Source organism: Meleagris gallopavo, chromosome 3 (genome assembly GCF_000146605.3).
Source record: "Meleagris gallopavo isolate NT-WF06-2002-E0010 breed Aviagen turkey brand Nicholas breeding stock chromosome 3, Turkey_5.1, whole genome shotgun sequence".
Taxonomy (NCBI): Eukaryota; Metazoa; Chordata; class Aves; order Galliformes; family Phasianidae; genus Meleagris; species Meleagris gallopavo.
The window spans coordinates 60,007,725-60,031,034 of record NC_015013.2 but is presented as its reverse complement, the minus strand read 5'-3'; the positions used below and the strand labels follow the sequence as shown (position 1 = coordinate 60,031,034).

The following is a 23,310-nucleotide window of genomic DNA, read 5'->3' as shown; positions in this document are numbered from 1 at the left end:
TCATTCCCCTATGAAGAAACACTTCTTGGTCAACATAGCCTGAAGCGTAAGATGTGGAGGAAAATAGGAGGAAAATAGGCTCCCTGCTCTCTGCTCAGCATGTCAAGACAGCCTGCAGCAAAATGCCTGGATAGGAGGGAATGGCCTTGCTGATTTAATCTTCAAAGCAAGTAACTGAAGTCTGGTTTTCTCTCATTTCTCCACCTACCTCTTTTTAAAGGTTTATCTGTCTTGACAGCTGTAAGCAAATGTTTTTATTTGCATTTTGTCTTAACCTGTCTTGAATTAAGCATGATTTCAGTGTAATTGGATACTAATGACTCGTTCCTTGCCAAAGGATGTGGTAAATCTCCACATAGAGCTTGGGGCACCTCACAAATCTCTTAGTTGCCAGCTTGTTCTCCACAACATCCAAAGTATTATTGCATGTGCCTTCCCTCGGCTGCAAGACCCCCCTGCTCAAGCAATAGCTGGAAGATCTCTTCTAGAGATGGGAGAAAGAAAGGCTGTGAGAATGGGTTCAGATGCAAAACTCAGGAGCTTCTAGGGAGCTGCTGGAGGATTTATGGGGTGGTGAGAGAGCGTGGTTCTTGCTTTATGGGCTGAGAAAGAAAGCTGAAAACCCCCTTCAATGAGAAAAGAAGCTACAATAGGAAGTTTAGGAGCAGCCACCAAAGTGTTTAGCAGTATGCTGTCAGGCACATGTCCTTCCCTGCCTGCACCCCCCTTTACATTTCTTACCTGTGTTAATTCATTTCCCTGGCCTGTGTTCCTTTCTCTGACTCCAGCTTTCTCCAGGCATGACCAAGATTTTGCCTGAGGCCATTATTTTTGGCTGCAGCCCTGTCTGGGCTCTGAGCAAATAGGTGGGATCCAGACATTCTGCCTGGCCTAGGCGGGTGGTGGAGGACATGTCTGACTGCCAAGTGGGAGAGTAACTGTGAGTCCAAGCTACCCAGCTGGGAAAAGGCGCTATTCCTACCTCTACAAACTTCTGTTTGCAATTACATTTTTCCTGTTATTAAATGCCTAGCAGCAATTTAGACATGTTCACACCCTTTCATTCACTTTGTGGTTTTCCATGATTAACCCAGGGGAATAAAAGTTAAACCCATCTGCAAAAGAAGAGCTATTTGCAAGTCTCTGCTTATGAAGGGGCTACTCAGCACCCACCTCCCAGCAACAGCCTGAGGCAAATTATGAGGAATCTGTCCTCATCTTCTCCACCCACCTTACTAACACCTGCAAAACATAAGGAGAGCAAGAAGGAAAACAGAAAGAAGACAGAGATAACAGATTGAAAGTAAGGTGTCTGTGGAGGCACACAGTGGCTCACCTACTGGATACCTTCTCCACTTTTTGTGCTTATTCCCTGGGCTGCCCAGCTACCCTCCTCCCAGTATCTGTCTTCTGCTTTGTCATCTCAGCATGACCTCCTGTTTCACAAGCAACTGCAAGCAGCTGAGCTGCTCTAGCCACTGGGATTGGGGAGCCCCTGCCTCTTTCTCCTTCTTTGCACCACCACTGGCTGCAAGGTGTGGCCCTCCTGTTTGCACAACTGAGCTGATTCACCTCTCTCGCCAGTGGGAAATTACACACTTTGATAAATTATCAAATTAACTCAGATGCTGGAAGTGTCCACAGACAACTAGCGAGTGGACAAGCTGAGTTGCAAGGCTTTGTGCAGTGGAGGTGAAGCAATATCTTCTACTTTGAATCAAGAAAATGCTAGAGTGGCCTGTCCTCTTCTTTGCTATCTAGAGCATAGTATGTTCGGTATCACACAAGATGGTCCATAACTTAAGGAGTATTCACAAGCAAGTCAAGCCTTTTCTGCAGAGAAACTACATCTTCTCACCATCTGTTTGTGTGTCCTAGGTAAGGAGAGGACCTGTGGCTGAGCAAAGGGCCTTCATCCATGTTCACTCATAGTCCAGAGCAATGTTTGCACCCTAAACCACGTCCCTGCACCGGAGCCCGTTGAGGAATTATCCGAAGTGAAGGATGAAACTAAACCAGCTCGTTCTTATGAACGAGGCTAAGGACTTGCTCTAACTTTGCCAAGGCACCATGCAAAGCACAGCAACACAACGCACAGGGCTCTCTGCTCATGGCAGCAACCTGACAAAACCACCACTGCTGAGGGAGGGACAGCAGCCATTATGTGTTCACAGAGGGCTGTGTTGACTAATGTCTGTCTCCAGCAGCTACTGGCACTTTCCCTGGCAGTAAATGGTGTGAATCTCACCCTTTTCGTACGGAATGGAAAGAAGAGCCATTCATGTCTTACCATGTTCCAAAATGTCCAGTGCTTGCTAACTCTTTGCCTAATGAAGCTGAAGTTAAATACCACACAGAGCCTGCTTTCAGCAGCTGGGCTCTCTCCAGAACAGGCCTGTTTATGTCAGCCTTGGACAACTGTAGAGAAAGTAACCAAAGAGCACCCAGAGGCTGTCACAGGAGGACTGCCAGCAGCCCACCCACAGTCAATCTGCTACTAGTGCAGGCAGAAAGTGTCCCCTAGAAGTTCTGAGACTAAGTCCAAAATGTTATTAAACTCCGAGGGGATCCCCATCTCTCCCTGGGCTCTCTCCACCCCGAGCTGGCGAACATCACTTTCCCCTCAGTGACGGGAACACGGGGACCCTTAGGCCGATTACTGCAGCGCCTCGCCCCGCCCCGCAACCCAACACCGCCCGTGCTGCCGCCGGCGCCCGGGGCCAGTGGCGCAATGGATAACGCGTCTGACTACGGATCAGAAGATTGTAGGTTCGACTCCTGCCTGGCTCGTTGAATTTTTTTAATTATATTTTATTTATGATTATTATTATTTTATCATTATTATTTTTTCTCTGTCAGACCAAGAAGAACACCCAGCCCAGTACTGGCTGGTCCTGCAAGCTGCCTGCTGCTACTGGTCCTTTCCCACTCAGATACCTAAATGAAGTGCTTACTAAGCTTCTCTACTATCCCGACACTAGATATGCAGTTATTTAAACACAAGCACATCCTAGACAACTGAAAAGCCGAGCCAAACAATTATATTAATGCATTAATTTAATAGGGACATAGCTCGAGAGGCTAAAATCATCATAGAATCATTAAGATTGGAAAAGACCTCTTAAAGCATCAAGTCCAACCATCAACCCATCCCCACCATGCCCACTAACCATGTTTGTGAATGCCACATCTAGATGTTTCTTAATACCAGTGACAGTGACTCCACACCACCCTGGGCAGCCTGTGCCAGTTCCTGAACCTCTTTCTTTTGCAAGTCCTGAGGTCAATGCATACTTCTTTTCTGTTTTTTGTTTGTTTGTTTGTTTTTTGAAGTGTGGAGGTGCTCATTTCCTCTTTTTCTTTCCTGGCTTTCATTCCAATGAACATTTATTTATTTATCTTCCCCCATCTTGCACTTCATTACAGGTAACATACAGTTACACAGAAAAGCATTTGTATCTATACTTCTTGGGTAGGAAAGAAAAAGCATCTGGCCTCAAGCTGGCCAGCTTGCATGACGCAGAAGAGATGAGATTCTGAGCGTACTTTAATTTTGTTCACTACCCTCTAGAAACAGGAACAAGAGAAAGTGCCAAATGAGTAAAAAGGAATGCAAGAGTTTGTATGAACTTCTGCAGGAAGTAAGGGGCAAAAAGATCTATGTACAAAAAAAGGTGAGTCTTAATCATGAAAGACTGATCTTATGGGCCTAGGTGGAATTGGTACCCTGTCACGCCCTGGAAAGTAACAAAGAATGTTTGAGGATTGTAAATTCAGATCTGACGGTTGGTGTGTGCTGGTGTGTAAGATAATGGACGCTGAAGGAAATGGATGTCTCTCTTCATTCTCTGTTTTCCAGATGCCCTTGTTCCTCTGCTTTCCTCCTAGGTTCTTCTTAAGAGGAGTGTATTTGCACCATGCTGTACAGAAAAGGAGATGTGCGTAAAAAAGTACACCTAAAAATGTGAGTACCTAAAAATGTACTAATTAACAGAGTCCTTATCTGGGGCCAGTGGTTCAACGCATACAGTGTTTAACTTCATACTACAAGCCTGGAGGTTTGACTCAGGCTGAGCTTGATCTGTTTGTCTGCTGACAATTTTCCTGCCTTTCTTATTTCCACAGGTAGCAGGCCTTCTTTGCACTTGTATCTGAAGAGCACTCTCTCACGTGGAGAACATTCATTCCAGGTTCTTTTGAAGGAGAAAACTGCCTTTCTTTCCGTACAATGCAGACAGTCGGTTGCCTCGAGACACACGTCTTCTTTCTCAGCCACGAGTCCTTGCCAAGTGTGTTCTTCTGCACACTTGTAGCACCTGTAATGAGAAGACATGAAGGAAAAGAGGATAAAGGACAGCAATACAATAGAACATAAGACAGGAAAAAAAAAACCAAAAACATAATATGAGTGCTTTATTATTCAGCACATGCCAAGCAAGCACACTACCACGTGTATAATGGATCCCTAGCACAGAGCAAGCACTCGGCTGGCCTGGAGCAAGGCCCTTTTAAAATGCAGTCAGCTTCTGGCGGGTAACTGCTGTGGGAATGCAAGAATCGCAAAACTCTCCCCAAAAAGTAGGAAAAAATTATTGCCGTCTCCTTCGAGCCGGAATCGAACCAGCGACCTAAGGATTTCCGCAGGGAGCGCCACTACAGTCCTCCGCTCTACCAGCTGAGCTATCGAAGGGACTTACGTAGCGCTGGCCCGCGGCCGCCCAAGGTCCCGCCCCTCCCTGCGCGTCGTGCTGAGCATGCGCATTCTACAGGCAGCGGGCCGACGCATGCGCACGGCGGGGTGTCTCTCATTGCTGGCAGATATGCCCGCGCCGGAGGGGCGGGTTGGCGGTGCCACATGGTCCTCACGGCTCTGTCCCCATTCCGCGGCCTTGCGCGGGACGCAGCGTGCGGCCTGGCGTCCCCGCATACTGCTGTAATGCTGGGGCTAACCGAGCAGATTGCTGAGTGGGCGGCGGCTCGGAGTGGTGTTTCGTGCGGGGCCAGTGGCGCAATGGATAACGCGTCTGACTACGGATCAGAAGATTGTAGGTTCGACTCCTGCCTGGCTCGCTTTGTTTTGGCGCTGCGTTTCGCCCTGCAGCTGCGTCGTGCAGAGGTGACTGCGGAACAGCTGCTGAGCCTTCAGCGGTCTCTCCCGAATGGGCAGCAAAACCCTGCTTGCTTGTGTGGGGTTTGGAGCACAGCACCGATTGACACTGCTGAAAAATAAACAAATAAATCCTATTTTTTCCCACTTAAAGACACAACTCCCAAATTAGGAAGTACCAGAACGCGGCTGCCGGTGGCTGCGCTACAGGGTCCAGGAGACAGTTCTCCGCCGGGCGTGCACCGGTACTAAGAAATGAGTTCGTGTTAAAAGAAACCAGTTCTACTATGTGTGCGTGTAAGAAGGAGGAAAAAAAAGTACGAGCCAGGCAGGAGTCGAACCTACAATCTTCTGATCCGTAGTCAGACGCGTTATCCATTGCGCCACTGGCCCGACATACCTAAGGTATTTCCTCACTACACTCTAGAGCCCACCACCTCCGGACGCCTGGGCTGCCGCCTTCCTTCACCACTTCCTCTGTGCAGCCTCGGCACGCGCCGCATCTCCTCGCGCTCCCGCCAGCCCCTGCCCCACGGCACCGTGAGCGCAGGCTCCGGCCAGTTCCCTCAACAGAATCTTGGCGCACTACGCATGCGCCACTGGGCCGCCGCTTAGTACGTTGATGCATTGTACTGGAGCGCCAACCGCTAAGTCCCTTCGATAGCTCAGCTGGTAGAGCGGAGGACTGTAGTGGCGCTCCCTGCGGGAATCCTTAGGTCGCTGGTTCGATTCCGGCTCGAAGGAGACGGCAATATTTTTTTTCTTCCCTCACAGTACGTGAGGCCGGGCGCTGTCCCTCCTACACCACGGTTATAACTGGCTCCCCCGAAAAAGTACTTGTAACTAATTACTCTTTAAGCAGCTGCCGGTTCTTTGTTTTCTTCTAACAGACCCGCTCGCACTGTATACCCATCCTCCCAAAGGCTTGCTGTGATGCTCTGACCATCGGCAGCACTGGGAAATGAGACGTGTGCTTGCTCCAGTTGACCACAAACACTCCCAAAGCAAGTAATGGCTTGCCCTGAGAACACCTTTTGGGATTGCTCCGGTTAACCAGGATGTTAAAGTGGACGTTGAAGTTCTCAGTTTTCTCAGAACCTCCTCTCCCCCAAACATTCTGACTCTGTTTTTCCAGCACAGGGAAGCACCTTGGTGTTTCCATGCAGTAAGACATTGGTTCCATACTCAGTCAGGTGCCCCCCAGTGCACAGTGACACCCTGCCCACCTCTCAGAACCATTAAAGTTGGAAAAGACCTCTAAGATCATCTAGTCCAACCATCAGCCCATCCCCACCATGCCTTCTAAGCACGTCCCTCAGTGCCACATGTGTCTCTTAAGCACCTCCAGGGACAGCGATGCCACCACTTCCATGGGCAGCCTGTGCCAATGCACTGCCACTTTCTGAGAATAACTTGTTACTAATATCCAACCTGAATCTCCCTGGGTGCAACTGAAGGCCGTTACCTCTCATCCTAATGCTGTTACGTGGAAGAAGAGGCTGACCCCCCATCTCCCCACAGTCTCCTTTCAGGCAGTTGTAGAGAGCAATGAAGTCTCCTCTAAGCCTCCCCTTCTCCAGAATGAACAATCCCAGCTCCCTTAGCTGCTCCCCATAAAACTTGTGCTGCAGATAGCTTCAGTGCCCCTCTCTGGATGTGTTCTGCAAACAGCCACTGGTGTGGTTGCATGTGGTGCCTGACCAGGGACAGCAGTTCCCAAGTTCTGCACATCTCCATTTATTTTTAAAAATGATTTTATTTATTAAAAAAAAAAAAGCAAAAATGCAAATTTAAAAAAAAAAATCATACCCATATTTTAGCTATTAATCCTTAGGGAAGGAAAGTGATGAAATGAAATAGAATGCACTAATGTTTGATGTGTCTTGGATTAAGCAGAAGAGTTTACTGTACAAGGACGGCTCTGAAAGTAATGCCCCACAATATTAGAGTCAGATGTTTGTGGTCAGGCAGTAGAGGTTTAACCTTCCTGGCAGTATTCTATTACATTTTGTTGATGTTAGTCCTAAACTCGCTAAGATATCTTCCATTCTGCATTTTGAGTGAATTTGGGTATGTGTTAATACTCAGGCACTCAAAAGGACAGATCTTATAGAATACCTCCAGACAAAGCTGCTGCTCCTCATCTATTTTTCAAATGCTTGAGCTTCTGTGGTCACAGAGGTTGGATACCATTTTAGTGGGAAGCGCTCCTGTCCTATACCAGGCCCAGGTTATCTGTCACTCTGTGCTGGCTCTTGGACAGATGCAGAATCCCCCATTGAGCTCCCAGCTGCAGGGAGCTACAGCAGCTCTGCCATAGTCTCAAGCAGCAGCATGGACCTTGTGCTGGTGGTAATCTTTCCATATGGGCCCTTATGCCAGCAAAGCTGTTGCATTGCATCACTTCAACCCCCTGCTGAACTTTCAGACAAGCATGCTGCATTGTGTAAAGGATGCTTTTGCAGTGTGTGGCTACACCCCTGGCTGCTTTACATAGATCTGCTGCAATCCAAGACCCTGTTCCTTTTCAGGGAAATCCTGAGCTGCAGCATGCCAGGTTTCAAGGCCTTCCTTTTGGACAGCAGACTCAAAGGCTGCTTCATCAGTTACTGCAGTGAAGTTGTTGATGGTTTGGAAAAGTAAAGGGAGTGCTGCAATTTGTATGTGCAAGCTTTATTAGTCAGAGGGTTTGACAGGAAAGGTAGGTTGGAATACATTGCACTTTACATCCAAAGAAAAGCAGCACAACAGAACGAAAAATTGAGGAATTGTACATTTTGAGAAAATTAATGGGCATGCGACTGAGTTTTACATAAAAACAGGTCATGTAAGCACAGCTGTGTTCCCTTTAGCAGCTTTTTTGAAAAGCAAAACAAGTGAACCCACATGGGACGGCTGAATCCTAAAATCCTTATTCATCCTTTCTCCACATGTCCTCAAATCGGCTGATCCTGACAGCAGGGAGAGTGGCAAATGCTCTGCTACCCTGAAATCCACCTTGTCTTTTTGAAGCCAAACTGTGGTTCAGGTTTTCAAGCTATAAATCCAGAGGAACCAACTCAGAGGTTCAGCCAATGGTTTGTTTGGGGCTTTTGGCTGTCACATTTTGTGGTTCTTCTGTTCAGATCCTCATGTCAGTAAAAGGGCTTTGCAAACATGCAGCAGCTCGCTTGTATTTGCATCACTCTGCAAGTTAGAGTCATAAATCTTTCCCAAGCAAAATCTCTTACTTAGAAAGAGTGAATGAGAACCACATGACTTACGGTACTTCTCCAGCCCATGGAAATCATTTCCTTGATTTCAGTAAACTTGGGATCTGGCACATATACTGGGGTCCTGAGGGCCATCAAGGGTGTTGTCTGTGAATAAAATTGCCAAAATACTTTTACTAATCTGGGATTTACCCCTCTTTCCCTGGCTTCAGGCCTGATCTGTGGCTGCTGGTGAAACCAAGGCTGGTTCCATGGGAGCAAGACGAGGGACTTCACAGGTAGAAGATTTCCTTGAGGACAATGTGAGCATCAGGTGGCCCCAGTGCCCGTGCCTGGAGAACAGACATGTACTCTGAACTAGAGTTGATAGATTTTTAAATATCCATGCATTGTGGGAATTTTAAAGAAATGTTGAAAGTAGTACTTCTTGACTCGGAGTGATTGCTAGTGCTATGAAACACACTCTTTTCTCATAAATTTAGCTGCCACTAAATGATATTTGATGTGAAAGGTGAGAATAGAAGGAGGACAATAATGTTTCACAGCCACAGAATCCAATTTTAAAGAGAATAAGATTTTTGACTAGCTATACGTTGACTGGTCTCTATATTTAGTGGTACATTACTTCCCCCTTTGAGCCAAAGCACTGTGATTAGAGGAACAAAAATAGCAAATGTAGAGAACTGACAGTGATTGATGTAACATGATCAATAAAGTGAAATTCATCTGTCTAAGCCTTAAACTACTGTGTTAAATGAGCGAAGTTCTAAGTTTAAGATCTCAGAGTTTCTTCTTTATCTCTTACAAATTAGGGGTCTCATTTCTCTATGCTTGCTTTAGGTGTACTCACATGTAACTCCACTGATTTGCACAGTGGTATACACCTGATTCATTTTTCAGAAGTGCACATGCATCACATTTTTGCTCAAAACCGAGTGTTTTGTATACTCAAGGATATCACTGTCAGTGTGCTTCTCATCCCTACCTCTTTATTTAAAGCCATGCAATATGTTCTAAAGCCCCTGTGCTGGGGAAGAGAGGAGGACCCAGGCTCACCTAAGGACAAACACTGCCAGGAGGATGCTTGCTCCTCTGCCCTTCCAAGTCCTCACTGTCCCACAAGGCAGCACATGTGGCATGAATGCAATCCCAGTGCCAGCAGGGTGGTGTGGACTGTGGCCAGGGCACCGTGCAGTGAGCAAGGCCGCAGAAAGCTCTTGGCTGGGTATCAACTTCCAGCACATTGCAGCTGCAAATGGAAAAGCTGAGGCTGCATGGCATGAGCAGCAGACCTATCCATGCAGGAATGGGAAAGCTTTGTGACGGTGGGGATAGGAGAACCCAAGCCCAGCAACCCTCTCCCTAGGGTGTTTGCAGCTTGTGCAGGCATGGTCTGCACGTGTGCAGGAGAACACAGAGCCTGCATGCGCATCATTCTGGTTGGTGCTTCTGGGTTTGGACTCATCTGCCTTGTTAACACCACCTGAATGACCCTGGAGCAAATCACCCTGGCTCAGATTTCCAGTTGCCAGAATTGGGCTGATATCACTAAGGCGTTGCTTGCTTTCCAGAGAGTGCTTCTACTTTGCAGAAGCCCCACCAGCCTTGCCACTGATTTTCCTTTGAGGGAAATCTTCCCCAGGGCACAGAGAGATGGGGCTGGTGTGTCTGGAGAGGGCTCGGGACCATGTCTGGGAGGTGAAACCCCAGCTGAGGGCTGGAGAGAAAAGCAGTTGCACCAAGGTGAGCATTGCAGAGGGAAGATGGTGCCAAGAGGGCAGTCTGAACCAGTGAGAGCTCTGCACTGGCTGTAGGCATTTCTTTGCAGAGAGTAGATCTGAAACTACTTGAAGTGGCTTAGAGGGAGATTCTGTCTTGACAGGAAATTACTCTGAGGTTACTCTTCATTAGTTACAGGAACAGGCTGCAGAGCTTGTCATACGTTTTTCCTTGCTGTGACACCCTCTGGGAAGCACCACCAGGCTGTGTGTGCCGGCTCTAGGAGTCTGTGCGGTAGCTCCGATGGCTGTCCCCTATGAGCTGCGTCTTTTCAGTTGCATTTGTCGGCTGAAGCACAATAGGAGTTTCTCCATCTAAACAGAGGAAGGAGACAAAAATTACTTGAAGAATCCTTCACTTGCTGCCAAAGTCAGACTTCTTTTTGGCACCACAACATTTCATCTGCTGTCCTGGCCTACGGCTTAGTCTTGGCTTCAGAGACTGCTGTGTGCCTGCTGAAGAGACAGTGATGTTCACACCGTGTCCACAGATGCTCTTACAGCTTGTCCAGGCATAACAGCAGATTTCAGAGTGGCTATTGCTACTGTTATTAAACTGGGCAATGTTTTACCTGGTGTTGTGTGGAGGTTGGCAGGTAAGGGTTCCTGCCTGTTCCAGTCACAAGTGTTCCTGCAAATGTCGGAACACACAGCGCTGCTGTGACTCAGCAAGCATTGACCTTGGCAGCGTGTGCAGGAGTGGGCCAGGAATGAGTCTTGAGGAAGACAAAGTTAAAAGTGAAGCAAAAAGAGAGTTAAAAGGAAAAAATAGTGTGAGCAGTAATGTGCTTGAGAGTGAAGAAATCAGACATCCTGAAAGCCAGCAAGCTATATAAAAATGTTAAATTGCATTCTGAAGTCCTATGTAATATATTTTCAATAAGATTTTGAGAACTATTGTTTCGATGAGTCTGGAACTGCCAAAAACTCATATGATCACTATATGACTTCTTAGTACTTTGCTTTCTCATTCCATTCAGTTATACACTTGGTTTCCCAATATATCTGTAAAAAAATACATTTGTTGCAGAGTGGAGAGAAGCTCAACCCTTGCAAAGTTCCCCAGTGGCTGTTTGTTCACTCTGACGATGAAGAACATTTATCTGCCTTCTGGCTTCTTTCCAAGCCACCTTTTTGGGGGGAAGGAGGCTGCCTGGGTCTCAGAGAGTGCCTCTTAAGGATTCAGTAGTTTTGATGATAGTGCTTTCATATGAAAATCTCTGTGCTATCTCTCTCTTGAAATTAACACAGGGTTTAGAGTAATTGAATACAAATTATGACTTTTTTCCCCATATGATGGAGTGCTTAGGAAAAAAGTCATAATCTGACATTTCCTCTTGTTTACATGGCAGTTGATGGGATGAATCATGGGCAGAAGATGTAACGTACAGAAGTAACTTAACCCAGAGCAGGAACCTAATGGCATGCCATACGGCTTCCCTTCAGTGCGGGCAGAACTGCTTTGACTCCTACAATGTGAAAGGCAAGGATGATTAAATGCTGAGCAGCTTCTCTGTATGGGCAATTCCTAATTTAGACACAAGGACAAAGACAGACATGTTTCATAACTTCTAAAAGTACATGAGTAATTAATTCTTAGAGCTCAGTGCAGGTTATCGTTAGTTTGGCAGTTCTAATCCATTTTTTAGTTGCTATGTATTTTCCAGTCTTCTCAGCAGCATTCACTCCCACCCTCCGCTGCCTCCAAGTTGTTCATTTCTTGGAATATCATTTATGGAGGGCTGGGACCAGCAGTTAATGTTGCTGTAATATCCAGATGTGCAATAAAGGAACAGAACCCTCTGCAAATATGTTGTGTTGCTTCCAACTGTTCCGTGGACAGTCCTGAGCTGACACCTTCCATAAATATTTTGCTGCCTGCACCTTTCTAAGATGTATGGTGCTTTTTATCAGAGCAGGGACCTCTGGCATAATAAACTGAATAAATATAGCTTGTTAATGGAGAGCTGCAGAATGGAGGTGCAACAGAATTCACAGTTTAAACTGCTTTCTATAGATAGCTCTTGCTCACTGTTCGCCTACATTGGTATCATATGGAGTGCGGAGGAGACAATGAAGTGCTAAAAACTTATTGCTTCTGAGTTGTGAAATTATTTTGTTACTCAAATTCTTTTTCCTTTTTTCTTCTTTTCTCTTGGATTTCATTTTCTGTAAAGTGAAAGTTGGTCTAGAAATGTTGTGTGGTGATAATGAAATAAGAGAGGAAAGCAAACCTGACAAACAGTTTGAGTGCATCATTGAAGCACCAAGGCAATCCAAATTCAAACATCATCTCACCTGGGGCCACAAAAATCAGCAACAGGGTTGCCTTCAACAGGAGCAAAATCTGGTGACCTGCAGTGTTTGTGTGCATCTGAAAATAAATAAACATCACATGCCCACATTGGAGACATGTGCATGATGCTTCCCCGTGCCAGTGTCAGAGGGTCTTGGGTCATCTGTAAAACTGTGGTGTGATACAGATTACTGTATTGATGCTTTTTTAATGTCATGTCTAAACCTCCACTCCCGGAACACACATATTGCATTTTCTGAGCAGAATAGCCGGCTCCAAGCAGCTCCCACTGAGCACAGCAAGAACTGGTGGAGTTGTTCCCAGAAGATTTTAGCATCAGGAATTGTGATGTCTTACTGCTGTTGCCTTCCTCAGAAAAGCAAAGAATGACTATCAAATATTTGGATATAACAAAGTATAGCCTTAGTTTCAGAATCCACATTTTGACCTCAGTAAGAAAAGTTCTGGCTAGTGATAATATATACACTGGGTACAGCGGGAAGCAAAGAAATTAATCACTGTCCAGAGTGCTCAGTCTGTGGACAGAGGGCATGTAAAGAATTTGGATTCTTGTATTGTTTCCTCCTCCAAAATGAAATCTGCTGCAGGAGTGATTACATTTGCTTCTCAATTACCTATGGGAATATTTCTAATCATTACATAAAAGACATATTCGTTTCTCTGGCACAAAATTGGAAGATGTCTATCGAAGAAGCCCAATCTGCATCATTCTAAGTCACCTGAATCCTTTTGACCGGCATCCCTAAGTTCTGGCTGGGGGAAGAGGGAAAGGAAGTGCAGTTAAAGCCAGTTAAAACCAATTATCCTTCATCTTTCTAGATCATAGAATCATATTATCATAGAATGGCCTGAGTTGAAAAGGATCACAGTGATCATCTAGTTTCAACCCCCTGCTATGTGCAGGGTTGCCAACCACCAGACCAGGCTGCCCAGAGCCACATCCAGCCTGGCCTTGAATGTCTCCAGGAATGGGGCATCCACAACCTCCTTGGGCAACCTGTTCCAGTGCGTCACCACCCTTTGAGTGAAAAACTTCCTTCTAATATCTAACTTAAATGTCCCCTGTCTCAGTTTAAAACCATTCCCTCTTGTCCTATCATTATACACCCTAGTAAATAGATGTACCCCCTCCTGTTTATATGCTCCTTTCAAATATTAGAAGGCCACAATGAGGTCTCCCCATCTATTTTCCTATCAGTTGCAGAAAAGATGCTCACATCATCCTCTGTCATGAAGTTTTTCCTTTTATTCTTGATTTGTTGTTTTTTCATCTGACTCTAAAACGTGTAGAATTCTACTCTAATTAAGCAAGCTGGTTTTGATGGGCAAGAAAATACAGCAAGACTGAAGAGAAGTCTAGGAAAGACATAAATAACTAGATTTCTTCAGGCCCTACCTATACACTTAACATTGTCTTCAAAGTACTTAAAACATACTGGCACTTTGCTAAACATGCACTCTTTTTTTAAAATGGCTATTTTGGTGAGACTTGGTAGGAGTAAAGGGATAGGATGATGGCCTAAAATTGCAGAACTTGTGTCAGTAGACATCACCAGTACCAAAAGGAGAGACCACATTTTTTCCTGACTCTGAGGAAATTGGTCCTGGATTTTTGGATTTTTAGGGGACAGCAAAATGCCTGCCAAATTAAAAAATAAAAACAAAAAAGAGAGAGGCATGCAGAACTAAAAAAATTTATTCTTCCAAGTTTTATCTTCTTATTTCAGACTTGATTATGATGTCATAAATTCATAATAGATTCACAAGTATCAAGACTAATTTTATGTTTGCAGTTCTCAGGTGAGATCACAAAATTGAATTGTTTGGGTTAGAAGGGATCTTTGATGGTCATCTAGTCCAACTTCCCTGCAATGAACAGGGACATCTACAGCTAAATAAGGTTGCTCAGAACCCCATCCAGCCTAACTTTGAATGTCTCTCTCTTAATGTCTTACAGTACATTATGTTTATTTAAAGTAATGCATTGTGTTTATAAATGTTCCACTCACTTTTTAGGGGGCCTTTGCACTAAGTGGCCAAGTATGATCAATTTTTAAGCTGGCTATATTTATTGTGATATGCCTGTAGGCAAAACCAATGTAAAAACAACATTCTTTGACATACTGGTTATATAAATAGCATTTGTTTCAATAAGGGTTTTGTGACATATTTATGGAAGGGTAAATTAGTGTGAAAAGGGAGGGAAAAACTCTTCCTCTTAAAGAAATGTGACATTTGCAGTTGCATTATGCTAATTTAAGCATAATAAACGTAAGTATATAACACCATAAGGCTTTCCATAATGATGGAAGCAAACAAGGGTGAGCTGACTGCTTAGGTCTTTCCTAAAAAAACCCCATAATATTAATAATAGTTAATATAAATTTGCAACTGAGTAAAGGCAAAACTGGCCAGACAAAACTGTCTCATTTCAACAGACGAGAATAGGGCTCTTGGATCAAAATATATGACTAGTGCCAAATAGGAAATCACCATCACCATTTTTTGGTAAAGCCAAAACCTGCAGATGTAGACTGGGGTGTGCATCAAAGCCAAGCAAAGAGAGTGACAAGGTGCAAAGGGGTCCTGATGCCTCAAGCCTGTGCTCCCTTCTTTGAGTTGTTGTTAGTGTAAGGCACAGCAGGGAGTTAAGTTGGTGAAAGCTATTCACTTTTTAGAGAGGATTAGTTTTTATCTGGATTGTATTCAAGATTTTGCTCTTGGTGACAGCATAATTGCTACTACCAGTGCAGAAGACAGAGAGCAGCTTAGAGTAGAGGAGGCAGTTCCCATTCAGCCATTCTTAGGCTGCTGCACAACCTCACTGTTGGAACTGTTGTTCTTTTCTTTAAGACTTTTCTTGAATGGGTGCGTTTGGCCCATGTCAGTAAGCAATGGATGTTACCTGAATGAAAACTGGATGTGCTAATTCAGGCAGGTAAGATGTGGCAAGCAATCGCCCAGGCAGAGCCTGATGCATACATGCAGGATCTAGGATATGAAACAACAGGGTTATGTGGGTTAGAGGGTGAACGACTCTTCATATGAGCCCTAAGACTTCTAATGTTGGTGTCTGATGGGAATTAGAGGAGATATTTAGTTATTGGTGCCACGTTTAGGTTTTCATTAACATACAACTTGAGAAGTTCATCTGGTCACGGTGTTAGCTGGAGAGAACTGGCACATCTTCATCCAGGTCTGGAACCAGCCTGAACATTACAAGCAGAACGTCTGGCCTAGAGGTTCTGAACAGCTTTGCTGCACAGTAAGCCACACACCTCTTTCCATGTCGTTCTTAATTTGCTCTTCCAAGTCTTCTGGAGACACACAGAACTCCTGTTCTTCCCCTTCGGGTGCTTTGGGTTTGCACTTTCCACAGCAGCAGTTGAAGCAACAGCAGAGGCAGCAACAGAGGTAGCAGCCCGTCAGGAGGCCACAGACTGCAAACAGACCCTGGGTTAAAGACGGGGAGAAAAACTCCATGAGCAATGACCTTCCTGAAACTGAAACTTGTGGCAGCCTCTGCAAAGAGGCTCATCAAAGGAACTCAGGCTCCCACCTGCTTGGCACTCCAAGGAGTCCAGTGGCTGGACAGAGGCCTTAAGTAAGGACCAGACCTTCCAGAGCCCTCCTCACCCACCAGCTCCTATGTGATGCTCAGGATCACATCTGCCACCAATCAACAGGTCCCTGCATGCCCAACTCCTCAAAGTCTGTCTTCAGCTGCCGGCCCTCAGAAAACACCTCCAGGCAGTATGCAAAACCGCACCCACCTTAAAATGACTCATTTCCATCTTAAAAATGACTCATTTGCCCAAGCTCTTTTTCTCAAACACTTATTTACTGGTAGGTTCTTGTCAATAACAAAGCCAAGAGAAAAAGAAGCAAAGACCCAACTGCATCACACATAACTTTAGGCACTAAACTAAGGCATCTAAATTAGGTCTGTAGTCTCCATGAGCTTCCCACGAAGGTGATGGAAAGTTAAAAGCTCTTCCAGAGGGTGATTCAGCCCTGGAAGGACTTGAGTTGCCCATTGGAGGTATTTCTTTCTTTTATTTAGGCTGCGCAGGAGCAGAGGTGACAGCTCTTAAATTAGACTTTTTGGGCTGGGGGTTCTTGATCTGGCAACAAGAAACTCTCACCAGCATTGACTAGATCACTCTTGTCCCTGGTGCACAAAGTGTGAAGGCTTTAGGAGAGCCAGCATGGCTCCTTGGGGCCGAGAGCAGTGATCTCAGCCAGATCTCTCAGCCAGAAAACTTGAACTTTCAGCAGTTTTCTTCCTGCAGATCAGGTCACTGTCTGGGTTTCCAGCACAGTTCCACAAATACTTGTGCTCCACAACTCCACTGAGTGCCACAAGGAGGTGGTGGGACAGGGGCTGCCGGAGGGGAGTCCGTAGGATGGCACTGACTTTTGGTGTTTGTGCATGTGCCCAGGCCTGAGCAAGGTGTTTGTGGTTAAGAAGAAGCCTCCACATGTCTTCATGGACATAGTAATAGAAAAGAAAAGCAGAGCCAGTGATGTTCCTGAAAGGGGAATTACAGATGATATGTAGAATATGGTTGTATAAAGACAGAACACCTTTGTGGCCACCAGATATGCATGAGTTAGCTTGAAAGTATATCCAAACTTTAGCGTTATTGATATCCAGGCTGTCCTTTACTACATACAGTTTGACTTACATGTTCTTGAAGTTATGTTCATAAATAAATATGCTGGTGAAGAAGAAATAAAACCCAGATTCCAGAGTATTGTCAAACTTTGACAATGAAGCTGTGTAAATAACAGTTATGTCTCAGGCAGCGTTAACTTGGGCTTTGAAGGTAATAAGATCATTACATGCATAATATTTACTATTTATATGTTTGCAGGCTCAAGGCCAATGATAATCCATTCTATTCACAGATACACTAAGAGTGATCAAGATGTTTTTAAAAGACAAGAAGGACTCAGACATACTGTTTTAAAATGTTTTCCTTCCATCTGAGATCTGAAACTGTTAGAAATCTCAGAATCCCTGAAAGAAGTTAAATGCCTGTTTATCATTTATGTCATAATGGAGAAAAAAATCAGCACAACTGACAGAATGAAAAAAAGAACGAATGTGTATAAAGACAAATACTTGAATTTATTAATAATACTTCAAATGTTCAATTTTTTTTTTAATTTAAAATATCATAGTTGGTAAATCAGGAACTATAATGTGATCAATAGACTGTCTTCACAGAAGAGGGAAAATTGCTTTTTGCTATAATAGTTGAATGAACAACTCCTCTGCCTGCCAGTGAATGAGCAGTTCAAGTACCCATTATTCACATTAGTATGTTCCAAGATTAATATGTCTGCTAAGAAGACTGACAGTTCCAAAAAAGTAATTTTCACTTTGCATTTCTCTTTTCATTTGATTTTTTTTTACTTCTAATGATACACCTCCTTGTGATTGTCAGATTTTCTGAGTGTGAGTGTAATAGAGAAGAGGATTTACCAGGAATTTTGGTAGTTGAAGAAGAAAAGGAGCAAAAGACGTTGCTTCTACCTTCTTCAGACCAGAATGGAAGAAATTAGAAGTACAGAAATCATCTACAGTCAGACTCCAATAATATTCTGATAGATAATACGAAAATCTGAAACTGACCCAGCATTTGTACATGAGAAAAAAAGAGATGAGGAGCAGTGACCTCAGTTTGGGAAAAAAAAAACAAAAAACATTTGGTGACCTGTCTGTGCTCTAGAAATGGCAAGTTTTTGGGATGGAGGAGGGACAGAGAGACTGCTGGTAACAAACCTCAGGTGGTGCATATTTTGGATTTTTCCTGGGTATTCTACACAGAATTCTTAAAACCCAGGAAGTGGTGACAAATTTTTCTGGAATATTCAGTGTATCTATTCTCATCTCTAGTATATAGCTTCCTTCAATCTATCCACACACTCCTTTAGATCTTAGTGATTTACTAGTTTCTCTCCAGTTTCTTTTCTCTTCTTATGAGTCAAAGCCAAAGTAGTTATTTCTGTTCCTGATATGGTAACCACAGAGGATCTTGCACTTCATAAAATCTGTTAACAGTCAGCAAGCAGAAGAGGAAATAAAAGCTAAATGCGAAGAAAACCTTATTTTTCAAGACTGTTAGAGGAGTCAATACAGCTGTTCTCTCAGCTCTGAGGGAATGCTTCCTGGCACCCGAGCTGTGACAAAGAGGATGAAGAAGAATATGAAAGGACAGCAAAGAGAAGAGGGAAGGATCCATCGGTGGCAGAAAGCAGCAGTGAAGGAGCCCAGTCTGCAGCAGGATTTAGCTGCGGCAGCTGCAGGTAGGCAGCCTCCAGGCAGCTTCAGAGGAGGCCACTCCAGCTGTGTGGCTGTCATTTCAACATTGGGAATTTTTTGGCATTTGAAACGTTTCCATATGATCCAGCGTACAAATTATGGCTTCCAAGACCCACAGAACTGCGCAAGTGATCTCCCTGTTGCAAAGAGTGGTAAAGCATTGGCCTGATCCATCATGAACACAATGTGTTCATGTGTGTGTTCCACCGATCTCAGATCAGAGCTGTCATAGCATGCTTGCTTCGTGCAGTTCAGACCATTTTCCATTTGTTACAGCAGATCCCTTGCTTTCTGGTCATTTCGTTGGTGGGAGCTGGTAGGGAGAGCATGAATTTTGCATACTGCAGTCCTGCTGGTTTGTTACATTTCTGTAACAAATCTCATTTCTGCTGAAACACCAGAATTTGACATATAGAAACACTGGGGGACAACAGTGACATAATAGAGCACACAAATGCAACTCTTATCACTAGAGCACTCCGTGATGTGTTTTCCCTTGAGCAATATACCAGCATTTGATGCATCATGCTTTCTTTTCCTGATCTCTTATTCCACTCCCCAGTTCTCACTTCTTCCACATCCCTTCTCTCACCCCCTCACCATAAACTGACAGGGCACATATATGACACCATAATCCCACAGTGTTATGTATTATTATTGCTTACTTATGCCGAGTGCTATATATAGCAAAGAACACAGCTATATTTATACTGTAATAACTTATTAACTGGTTGTCACGTAAGTGGGCCTTCTCATTTTTGAACAATGAGTCACTTTTATTTAGTCATTACAGAAAAGAAAGTCAAAGTTAACCTGAAGCACTAGATTCAAATCTAATTAATGTCTGAAAGTGTTACAGAATTCAACTATTTACCAAGTTAGAAAGAAGAAAATATTTTATATTAGCTCTCTTCTGAGCTGATGGTGTATCTGCCACTCTTAATTTTCCAATATTTATTATTGCTTAATTAAGCTTTTATTAGCATTTTAAATCCTGATCTCCTCTTTGTCAAATACCATGTTTTTCAAAGGGTTCCTTGTATATGTAAGTACCTGTGTGCCTAGCAGTACTTACTTTTCAACAGAAAATAACAGCTTACCTTTGCCCACCAGCTGGAGAGCATGAAGTACGTGTTAACATTTTCCTCCCCGAACTGTTCTGCCACGTAGAGCCCCAAGGATCCATACTTGTCATATATGTTTCTCTTGGAGAGATCAGTCAGTGTTGCATGAGCATTGTTAATCTCTTTAAATTTTTCGGCAGCCTCTGGATTGTCGGGGTTCTTGTCGGGATGATATTTCAGAGCCAATTTTCTTAAACAGGGAGAAAAAAAATAAAAAAAAATCTGTAGTGTGTGCATATATGTTTACTTACAAAGATACAAATAAAGCATTGCAAATAGACTCAAATATTTTGAACACTGTGTTCACCCTGGCCTTCTTATTTCCAGATCTAATGCATGCAGAGCATTCAGTGAAAGGAAAGTGCCACTGCAAATTAAAGGTTTTTTTTGTTTTGTTTTGTTTTTAAAGAGTTGTTACACTAAGCATGAAAGTTGTGCCTTGATACTTAGTCAGCTCCCAAGGTCATTGAGGAAGAGATGCTGAAAGCACAGATTTTAGCATGATAATAAATCACAACCATTTGTTGCACTACACTGCAGTACATTTGCCAGGTGATTTGCATCCATTAGCAGGTTTCAACAAAGGTAAATATTTTGTAAAAGTTTTTTTAAAAAACATTGTTTATCCCATCAAAATTATCTTTATAGCAAGTGTTTGATTGTTTATCAATAGTAACTATAGTAAAATTTTGTAAACAATGTCTGTGTTTGCAGGAGCTTAGACAGTGATGAGGAAAAACAAATTAAGGAGTTGAAAGAGCATCTTTCTGAAGTACATGATGGAAAGGCATAGTGAATTAGGCCCAACTTCTAATGCCTGTCTTTGGGTCTAATTTGCCAGTGCCCTATTTCTGAAACAGTCTTAGCACAGCAGAAGCTGATTGCTGACTTCTTTGGGCTGTGTGTGCTGCTTAGGCCTTTGCTGGGACAGAGCTCAGTGCTGTGACTTTTCTCTGACTGCATTCATTGCTATGGCATCTGAGTACAGCTGCAACTTGTAAGCAGCAGCACAGGACCATTGGTTCACAAATAACACCGGGGACGTGCAGCTTTGGAGAAAAGGTTGGCTTCCAAGCACGTTGGAGCAGTGTGAGCTCACGTGTACCTGCAGAATAAGCACAGACGTATCTTTTCGAAAATCTCTTCTCCCTTTGAAGCAGTGGCAATAAGATTTTCCCAGGACATTTATTTAATGACTAGTGCTGACCTCTAGTGGCATTAAAAGCGATTGAGTAGTGTGTTCCCTTCTGCCATCCTCCCCTAAGCCCAGCTATGTGATATTTTGTGAACGTTCTTTCTGAGTGCTTCGTGCCCATTATGCCAAAACAAATAAACAAATAAACGAATTAATGAGAAAGTAAATAAGTAAATTGTGATACAAAGGCTATGTGCCCACATTAACAAATCTATCCTTTGAGAGTGGTACTACTTGACTTTCTACTAAAGTCTCAGTATACATTATTCACCTGGTAAAATGCTAGTGCTTTGCTTTTGATGCAAGTACACGTCTTGGAGACATTTTGGTGATATCAAGACTGATATAAGCCTGGGATTAGCCTCTGCCAACAGTCTCTCCAGTTCTGAACACTGAACTCAAATAATCTTCTCATAGATCATAACTAACGCCTTAAACACTTCTCTAATAAAATAAATAAGTTCATGTTCAACCGGATTTAATATACCATGCATATGGTACCTTAAACATAATAAAAGATGAAATAGGAAAACTGGAAAAACAAGTTAATTCTTGCATGACTAATGACATAATGTTCCATCCAAGTATTTAAGTAGCTTATGCAATCTATTCCTTTTCTTAGCTGAAAACAAAACCTAGCAATTAGAATGAAAAATAGGAGAGACATTGATCTCAAAATTCATACTTGACTAGAAGGATCAGGCAATCAATCTCTGGCCATTCTCCAAAAAAAAAATAACAGACCCAAGGACCTCTACTGCCCTCTTCATATCCCCCCAGATCCCATAAAAATAATAATTTGAACTCAATGTAATTTCAAAGAGTGAAAAATATGCTAGTTGCATGCTGCTATAGCTTAGTATTGCCTTACAATGTTAACAGTATTCAACATAGTACTGTTAATAAAATAGGAGACATATTCTTCAGTTTTGGGAAAACTCATTAAAAACATTACAATAACAAAACAACCATCCACACACGAAGACAACATAAACTAATCAGTGATAATTTAGTAATGAGAAAGAGATCTATATGCAGCAAGTGTAATTCTTATGAATGAGAGAAAGAACAGAAAGACTAAGGACAAGAACTACAAGACAATATTGTCTTCTATGACAGGGTTACAGTGCTGGTGGATAAAGGAGGAGAAACTCACATAACTTGCTTGGACTTGTAAAAAACATTTGAGGATGTCTCACACCACATTTCTGTCTCCAAATCAGAGAAACAAAGATTTGATGGAAAAACTGTATGCTGGAAAAGGAATTGGTTGGAAAGCAAGGATCAAAGATCAATCAAAATGGAACCATCCATGGCATGGCAAAATTAGTTATTTTTTTCTGGAGAGAAGCAGAATCTCTTATTGTGAACAGACATTGGAATGTTTCCTGACAAATAGGATTCTGAATTTTACACTGGAATTTGTGAGAAGAAGAAAGAATAGTGATTGGCACAAAAGCATAGAATATGCAGAACCGTACTTTCTCTCATCAGGAGAATAAAGCAGTGGAATTGTGTCCACAGGGCCTGTTTGCAGGATGACTTGAACTTTAGCTGAAAAAGCCCTGGAACCTCTAAGTAATACCCAAATCCTAGAGGTGGAGGTTGCCTTACATAGATCACAGCACAGCAAGGAGAGTAGACCTTGAAAAAAAAAGTGATGTTGTGTGGGATTTTTCCAGTTGTTCTGAGTCTGCAGAGGAGTCAGGAGAGCGGATGAATGATGATGAGGTGCCAGAGCAGAGGTCAAAAGTGAGTGGTGTGTGATTGGGTGGAGAGAAGTATCTTGCGGATGTGTGTCCTGTGTTTCTGGCAACGTAGAGAGTGTTCGGGAAGGCTGTGCTGTTTTTCGAGTGGTGGAGAAGTGAGTACCTGAAGTCCCGTTGAAGGTGCAGGGGTGTTGGATGTGAGCGTGTCTGTGTGTGGAATGGGAGCAGAGGCATGGTTGTGCTGTGTTATGGCCTTAGGCACAATGGGGATGGGAGCGTGAAGGGTGTGGTGCAGGGCAGGTCCCTGTGATTCCTTCGATAGCTCAGCTGGTAGAGCGGAGGACTGTAGGCTCCCTTGACACGGCCATCCTTAGGTCGCTCGTTCAACTCCGGCTCGAAGGAGTGCTCTTTTGGCTCTTGCCCCGACTGAGTCTGCAGCACTGGTGCATTTGGAACGCTGGCCACGCATCTTGTATTTGATGGGATTGGAGGCCGGAGCTCTGGCGGGCCGTGGAGAAGAGGACGTTGCTCTGTGGT

At 43.7% G+C, this 23,310-nt stretch overlaps 1 protein-coding gene and 6 non-coding genes across 7 annotated transcripts in view; 4 read left to right on the top strand and 3 right to left on the bottom strand.

Annotated features, from left to right (window-relative positions):
- Positions 1 to 2,717: 2,717 nt before the first annotated feature.
- On the top strand, positions 2,718 to 2,790 carry TRNAR-ACG. Its single transcript has one exon. It is a non-coding gene; the product is annotated as a tRNA-Arg (tRNA).
- A 1,810-nt stretch (positions 2,791 to 4,600) lies between these two features.
- On the bottom strand, positions 4,601 to 4,690 carry TRNAY-GUA. Its single transcript is given in 2 exon segments — positions 4,601 to 4,636; positions 4,654 to 4,690. It is a non-coding gene; the product is annotated as a tRNA-Tyr (tRNA).
- A 307-nt stretch (positions 4,691 to 4,997) lies between these two features.
- TRNAR-ACG lies at positions 4,998 to 5,070 on the top strand. Its single transcript has one exon. It is a non-coding gene; the product is annotated as a tRNA-Arg (tRNA).
- A 357-nt stretch (positions 5,071 to 5,427) lies between these two features.
- TRNAR-ACG lies at positions 5,428 to 5,500 on the bottom strand. Its single transcript has one exon. It is a non-coding gene; the product is annotated as a tRNA-Arg (tRNA).
- Positions 5,501 to 5,761: 261 nt separating this feature from the next.
- On the top strand, positions 5,762 to 5,851 carry TRNAY-GUA. The gene is given in 2 exon segments: positions 5,762 to 5,798; positions 5,816 to 5,851. It is a non-coding gene; the product is annotated as a tRNA-Tyr (tRNA).
- Positions 5,852 to 7,772: 1,921 nt separating this feature from the next.
- Positions 7,773 to 23,310, bottom strand: part of DNAJC5B (DnaJ heat shock protein family (Hsp40) member C5 beta) — a 16,481-nt gene continuing 943 nt past the window's right edge. Inside the window, exons 2-4 of the mRNA XM_010709020.2 lie at positions 19,846 to 20,059; positions 15,693 to 15,867; positions 7,773 to 10,412 (exon numbers count right to left, since the gene is read on the bottom strand). Of these exons, the coding sequence (XP_010707322.1) occupies positions 10,318 to 10,412; positions 15,693 to 15,867; positions 19,846 to 20,059 (484 nt within the window). The 3' untranslated portion in view covers positions 7,773 to 10,317. The remainder of the gene's footprint in view (positions 10,413 to 15,692; positions 15,868 to 19,845; positions 20,060 to 23,310) is intronic.
- Positions 23,086 to 23,175, top strand: TRNAY-GUA. Its single transcript is given in 2 exon segments — positions 23,086 to 23,122; positions 23,140 to 23,175. It is a non-coding gene; the product is annotated as a tRNA-Tyr (tRNA).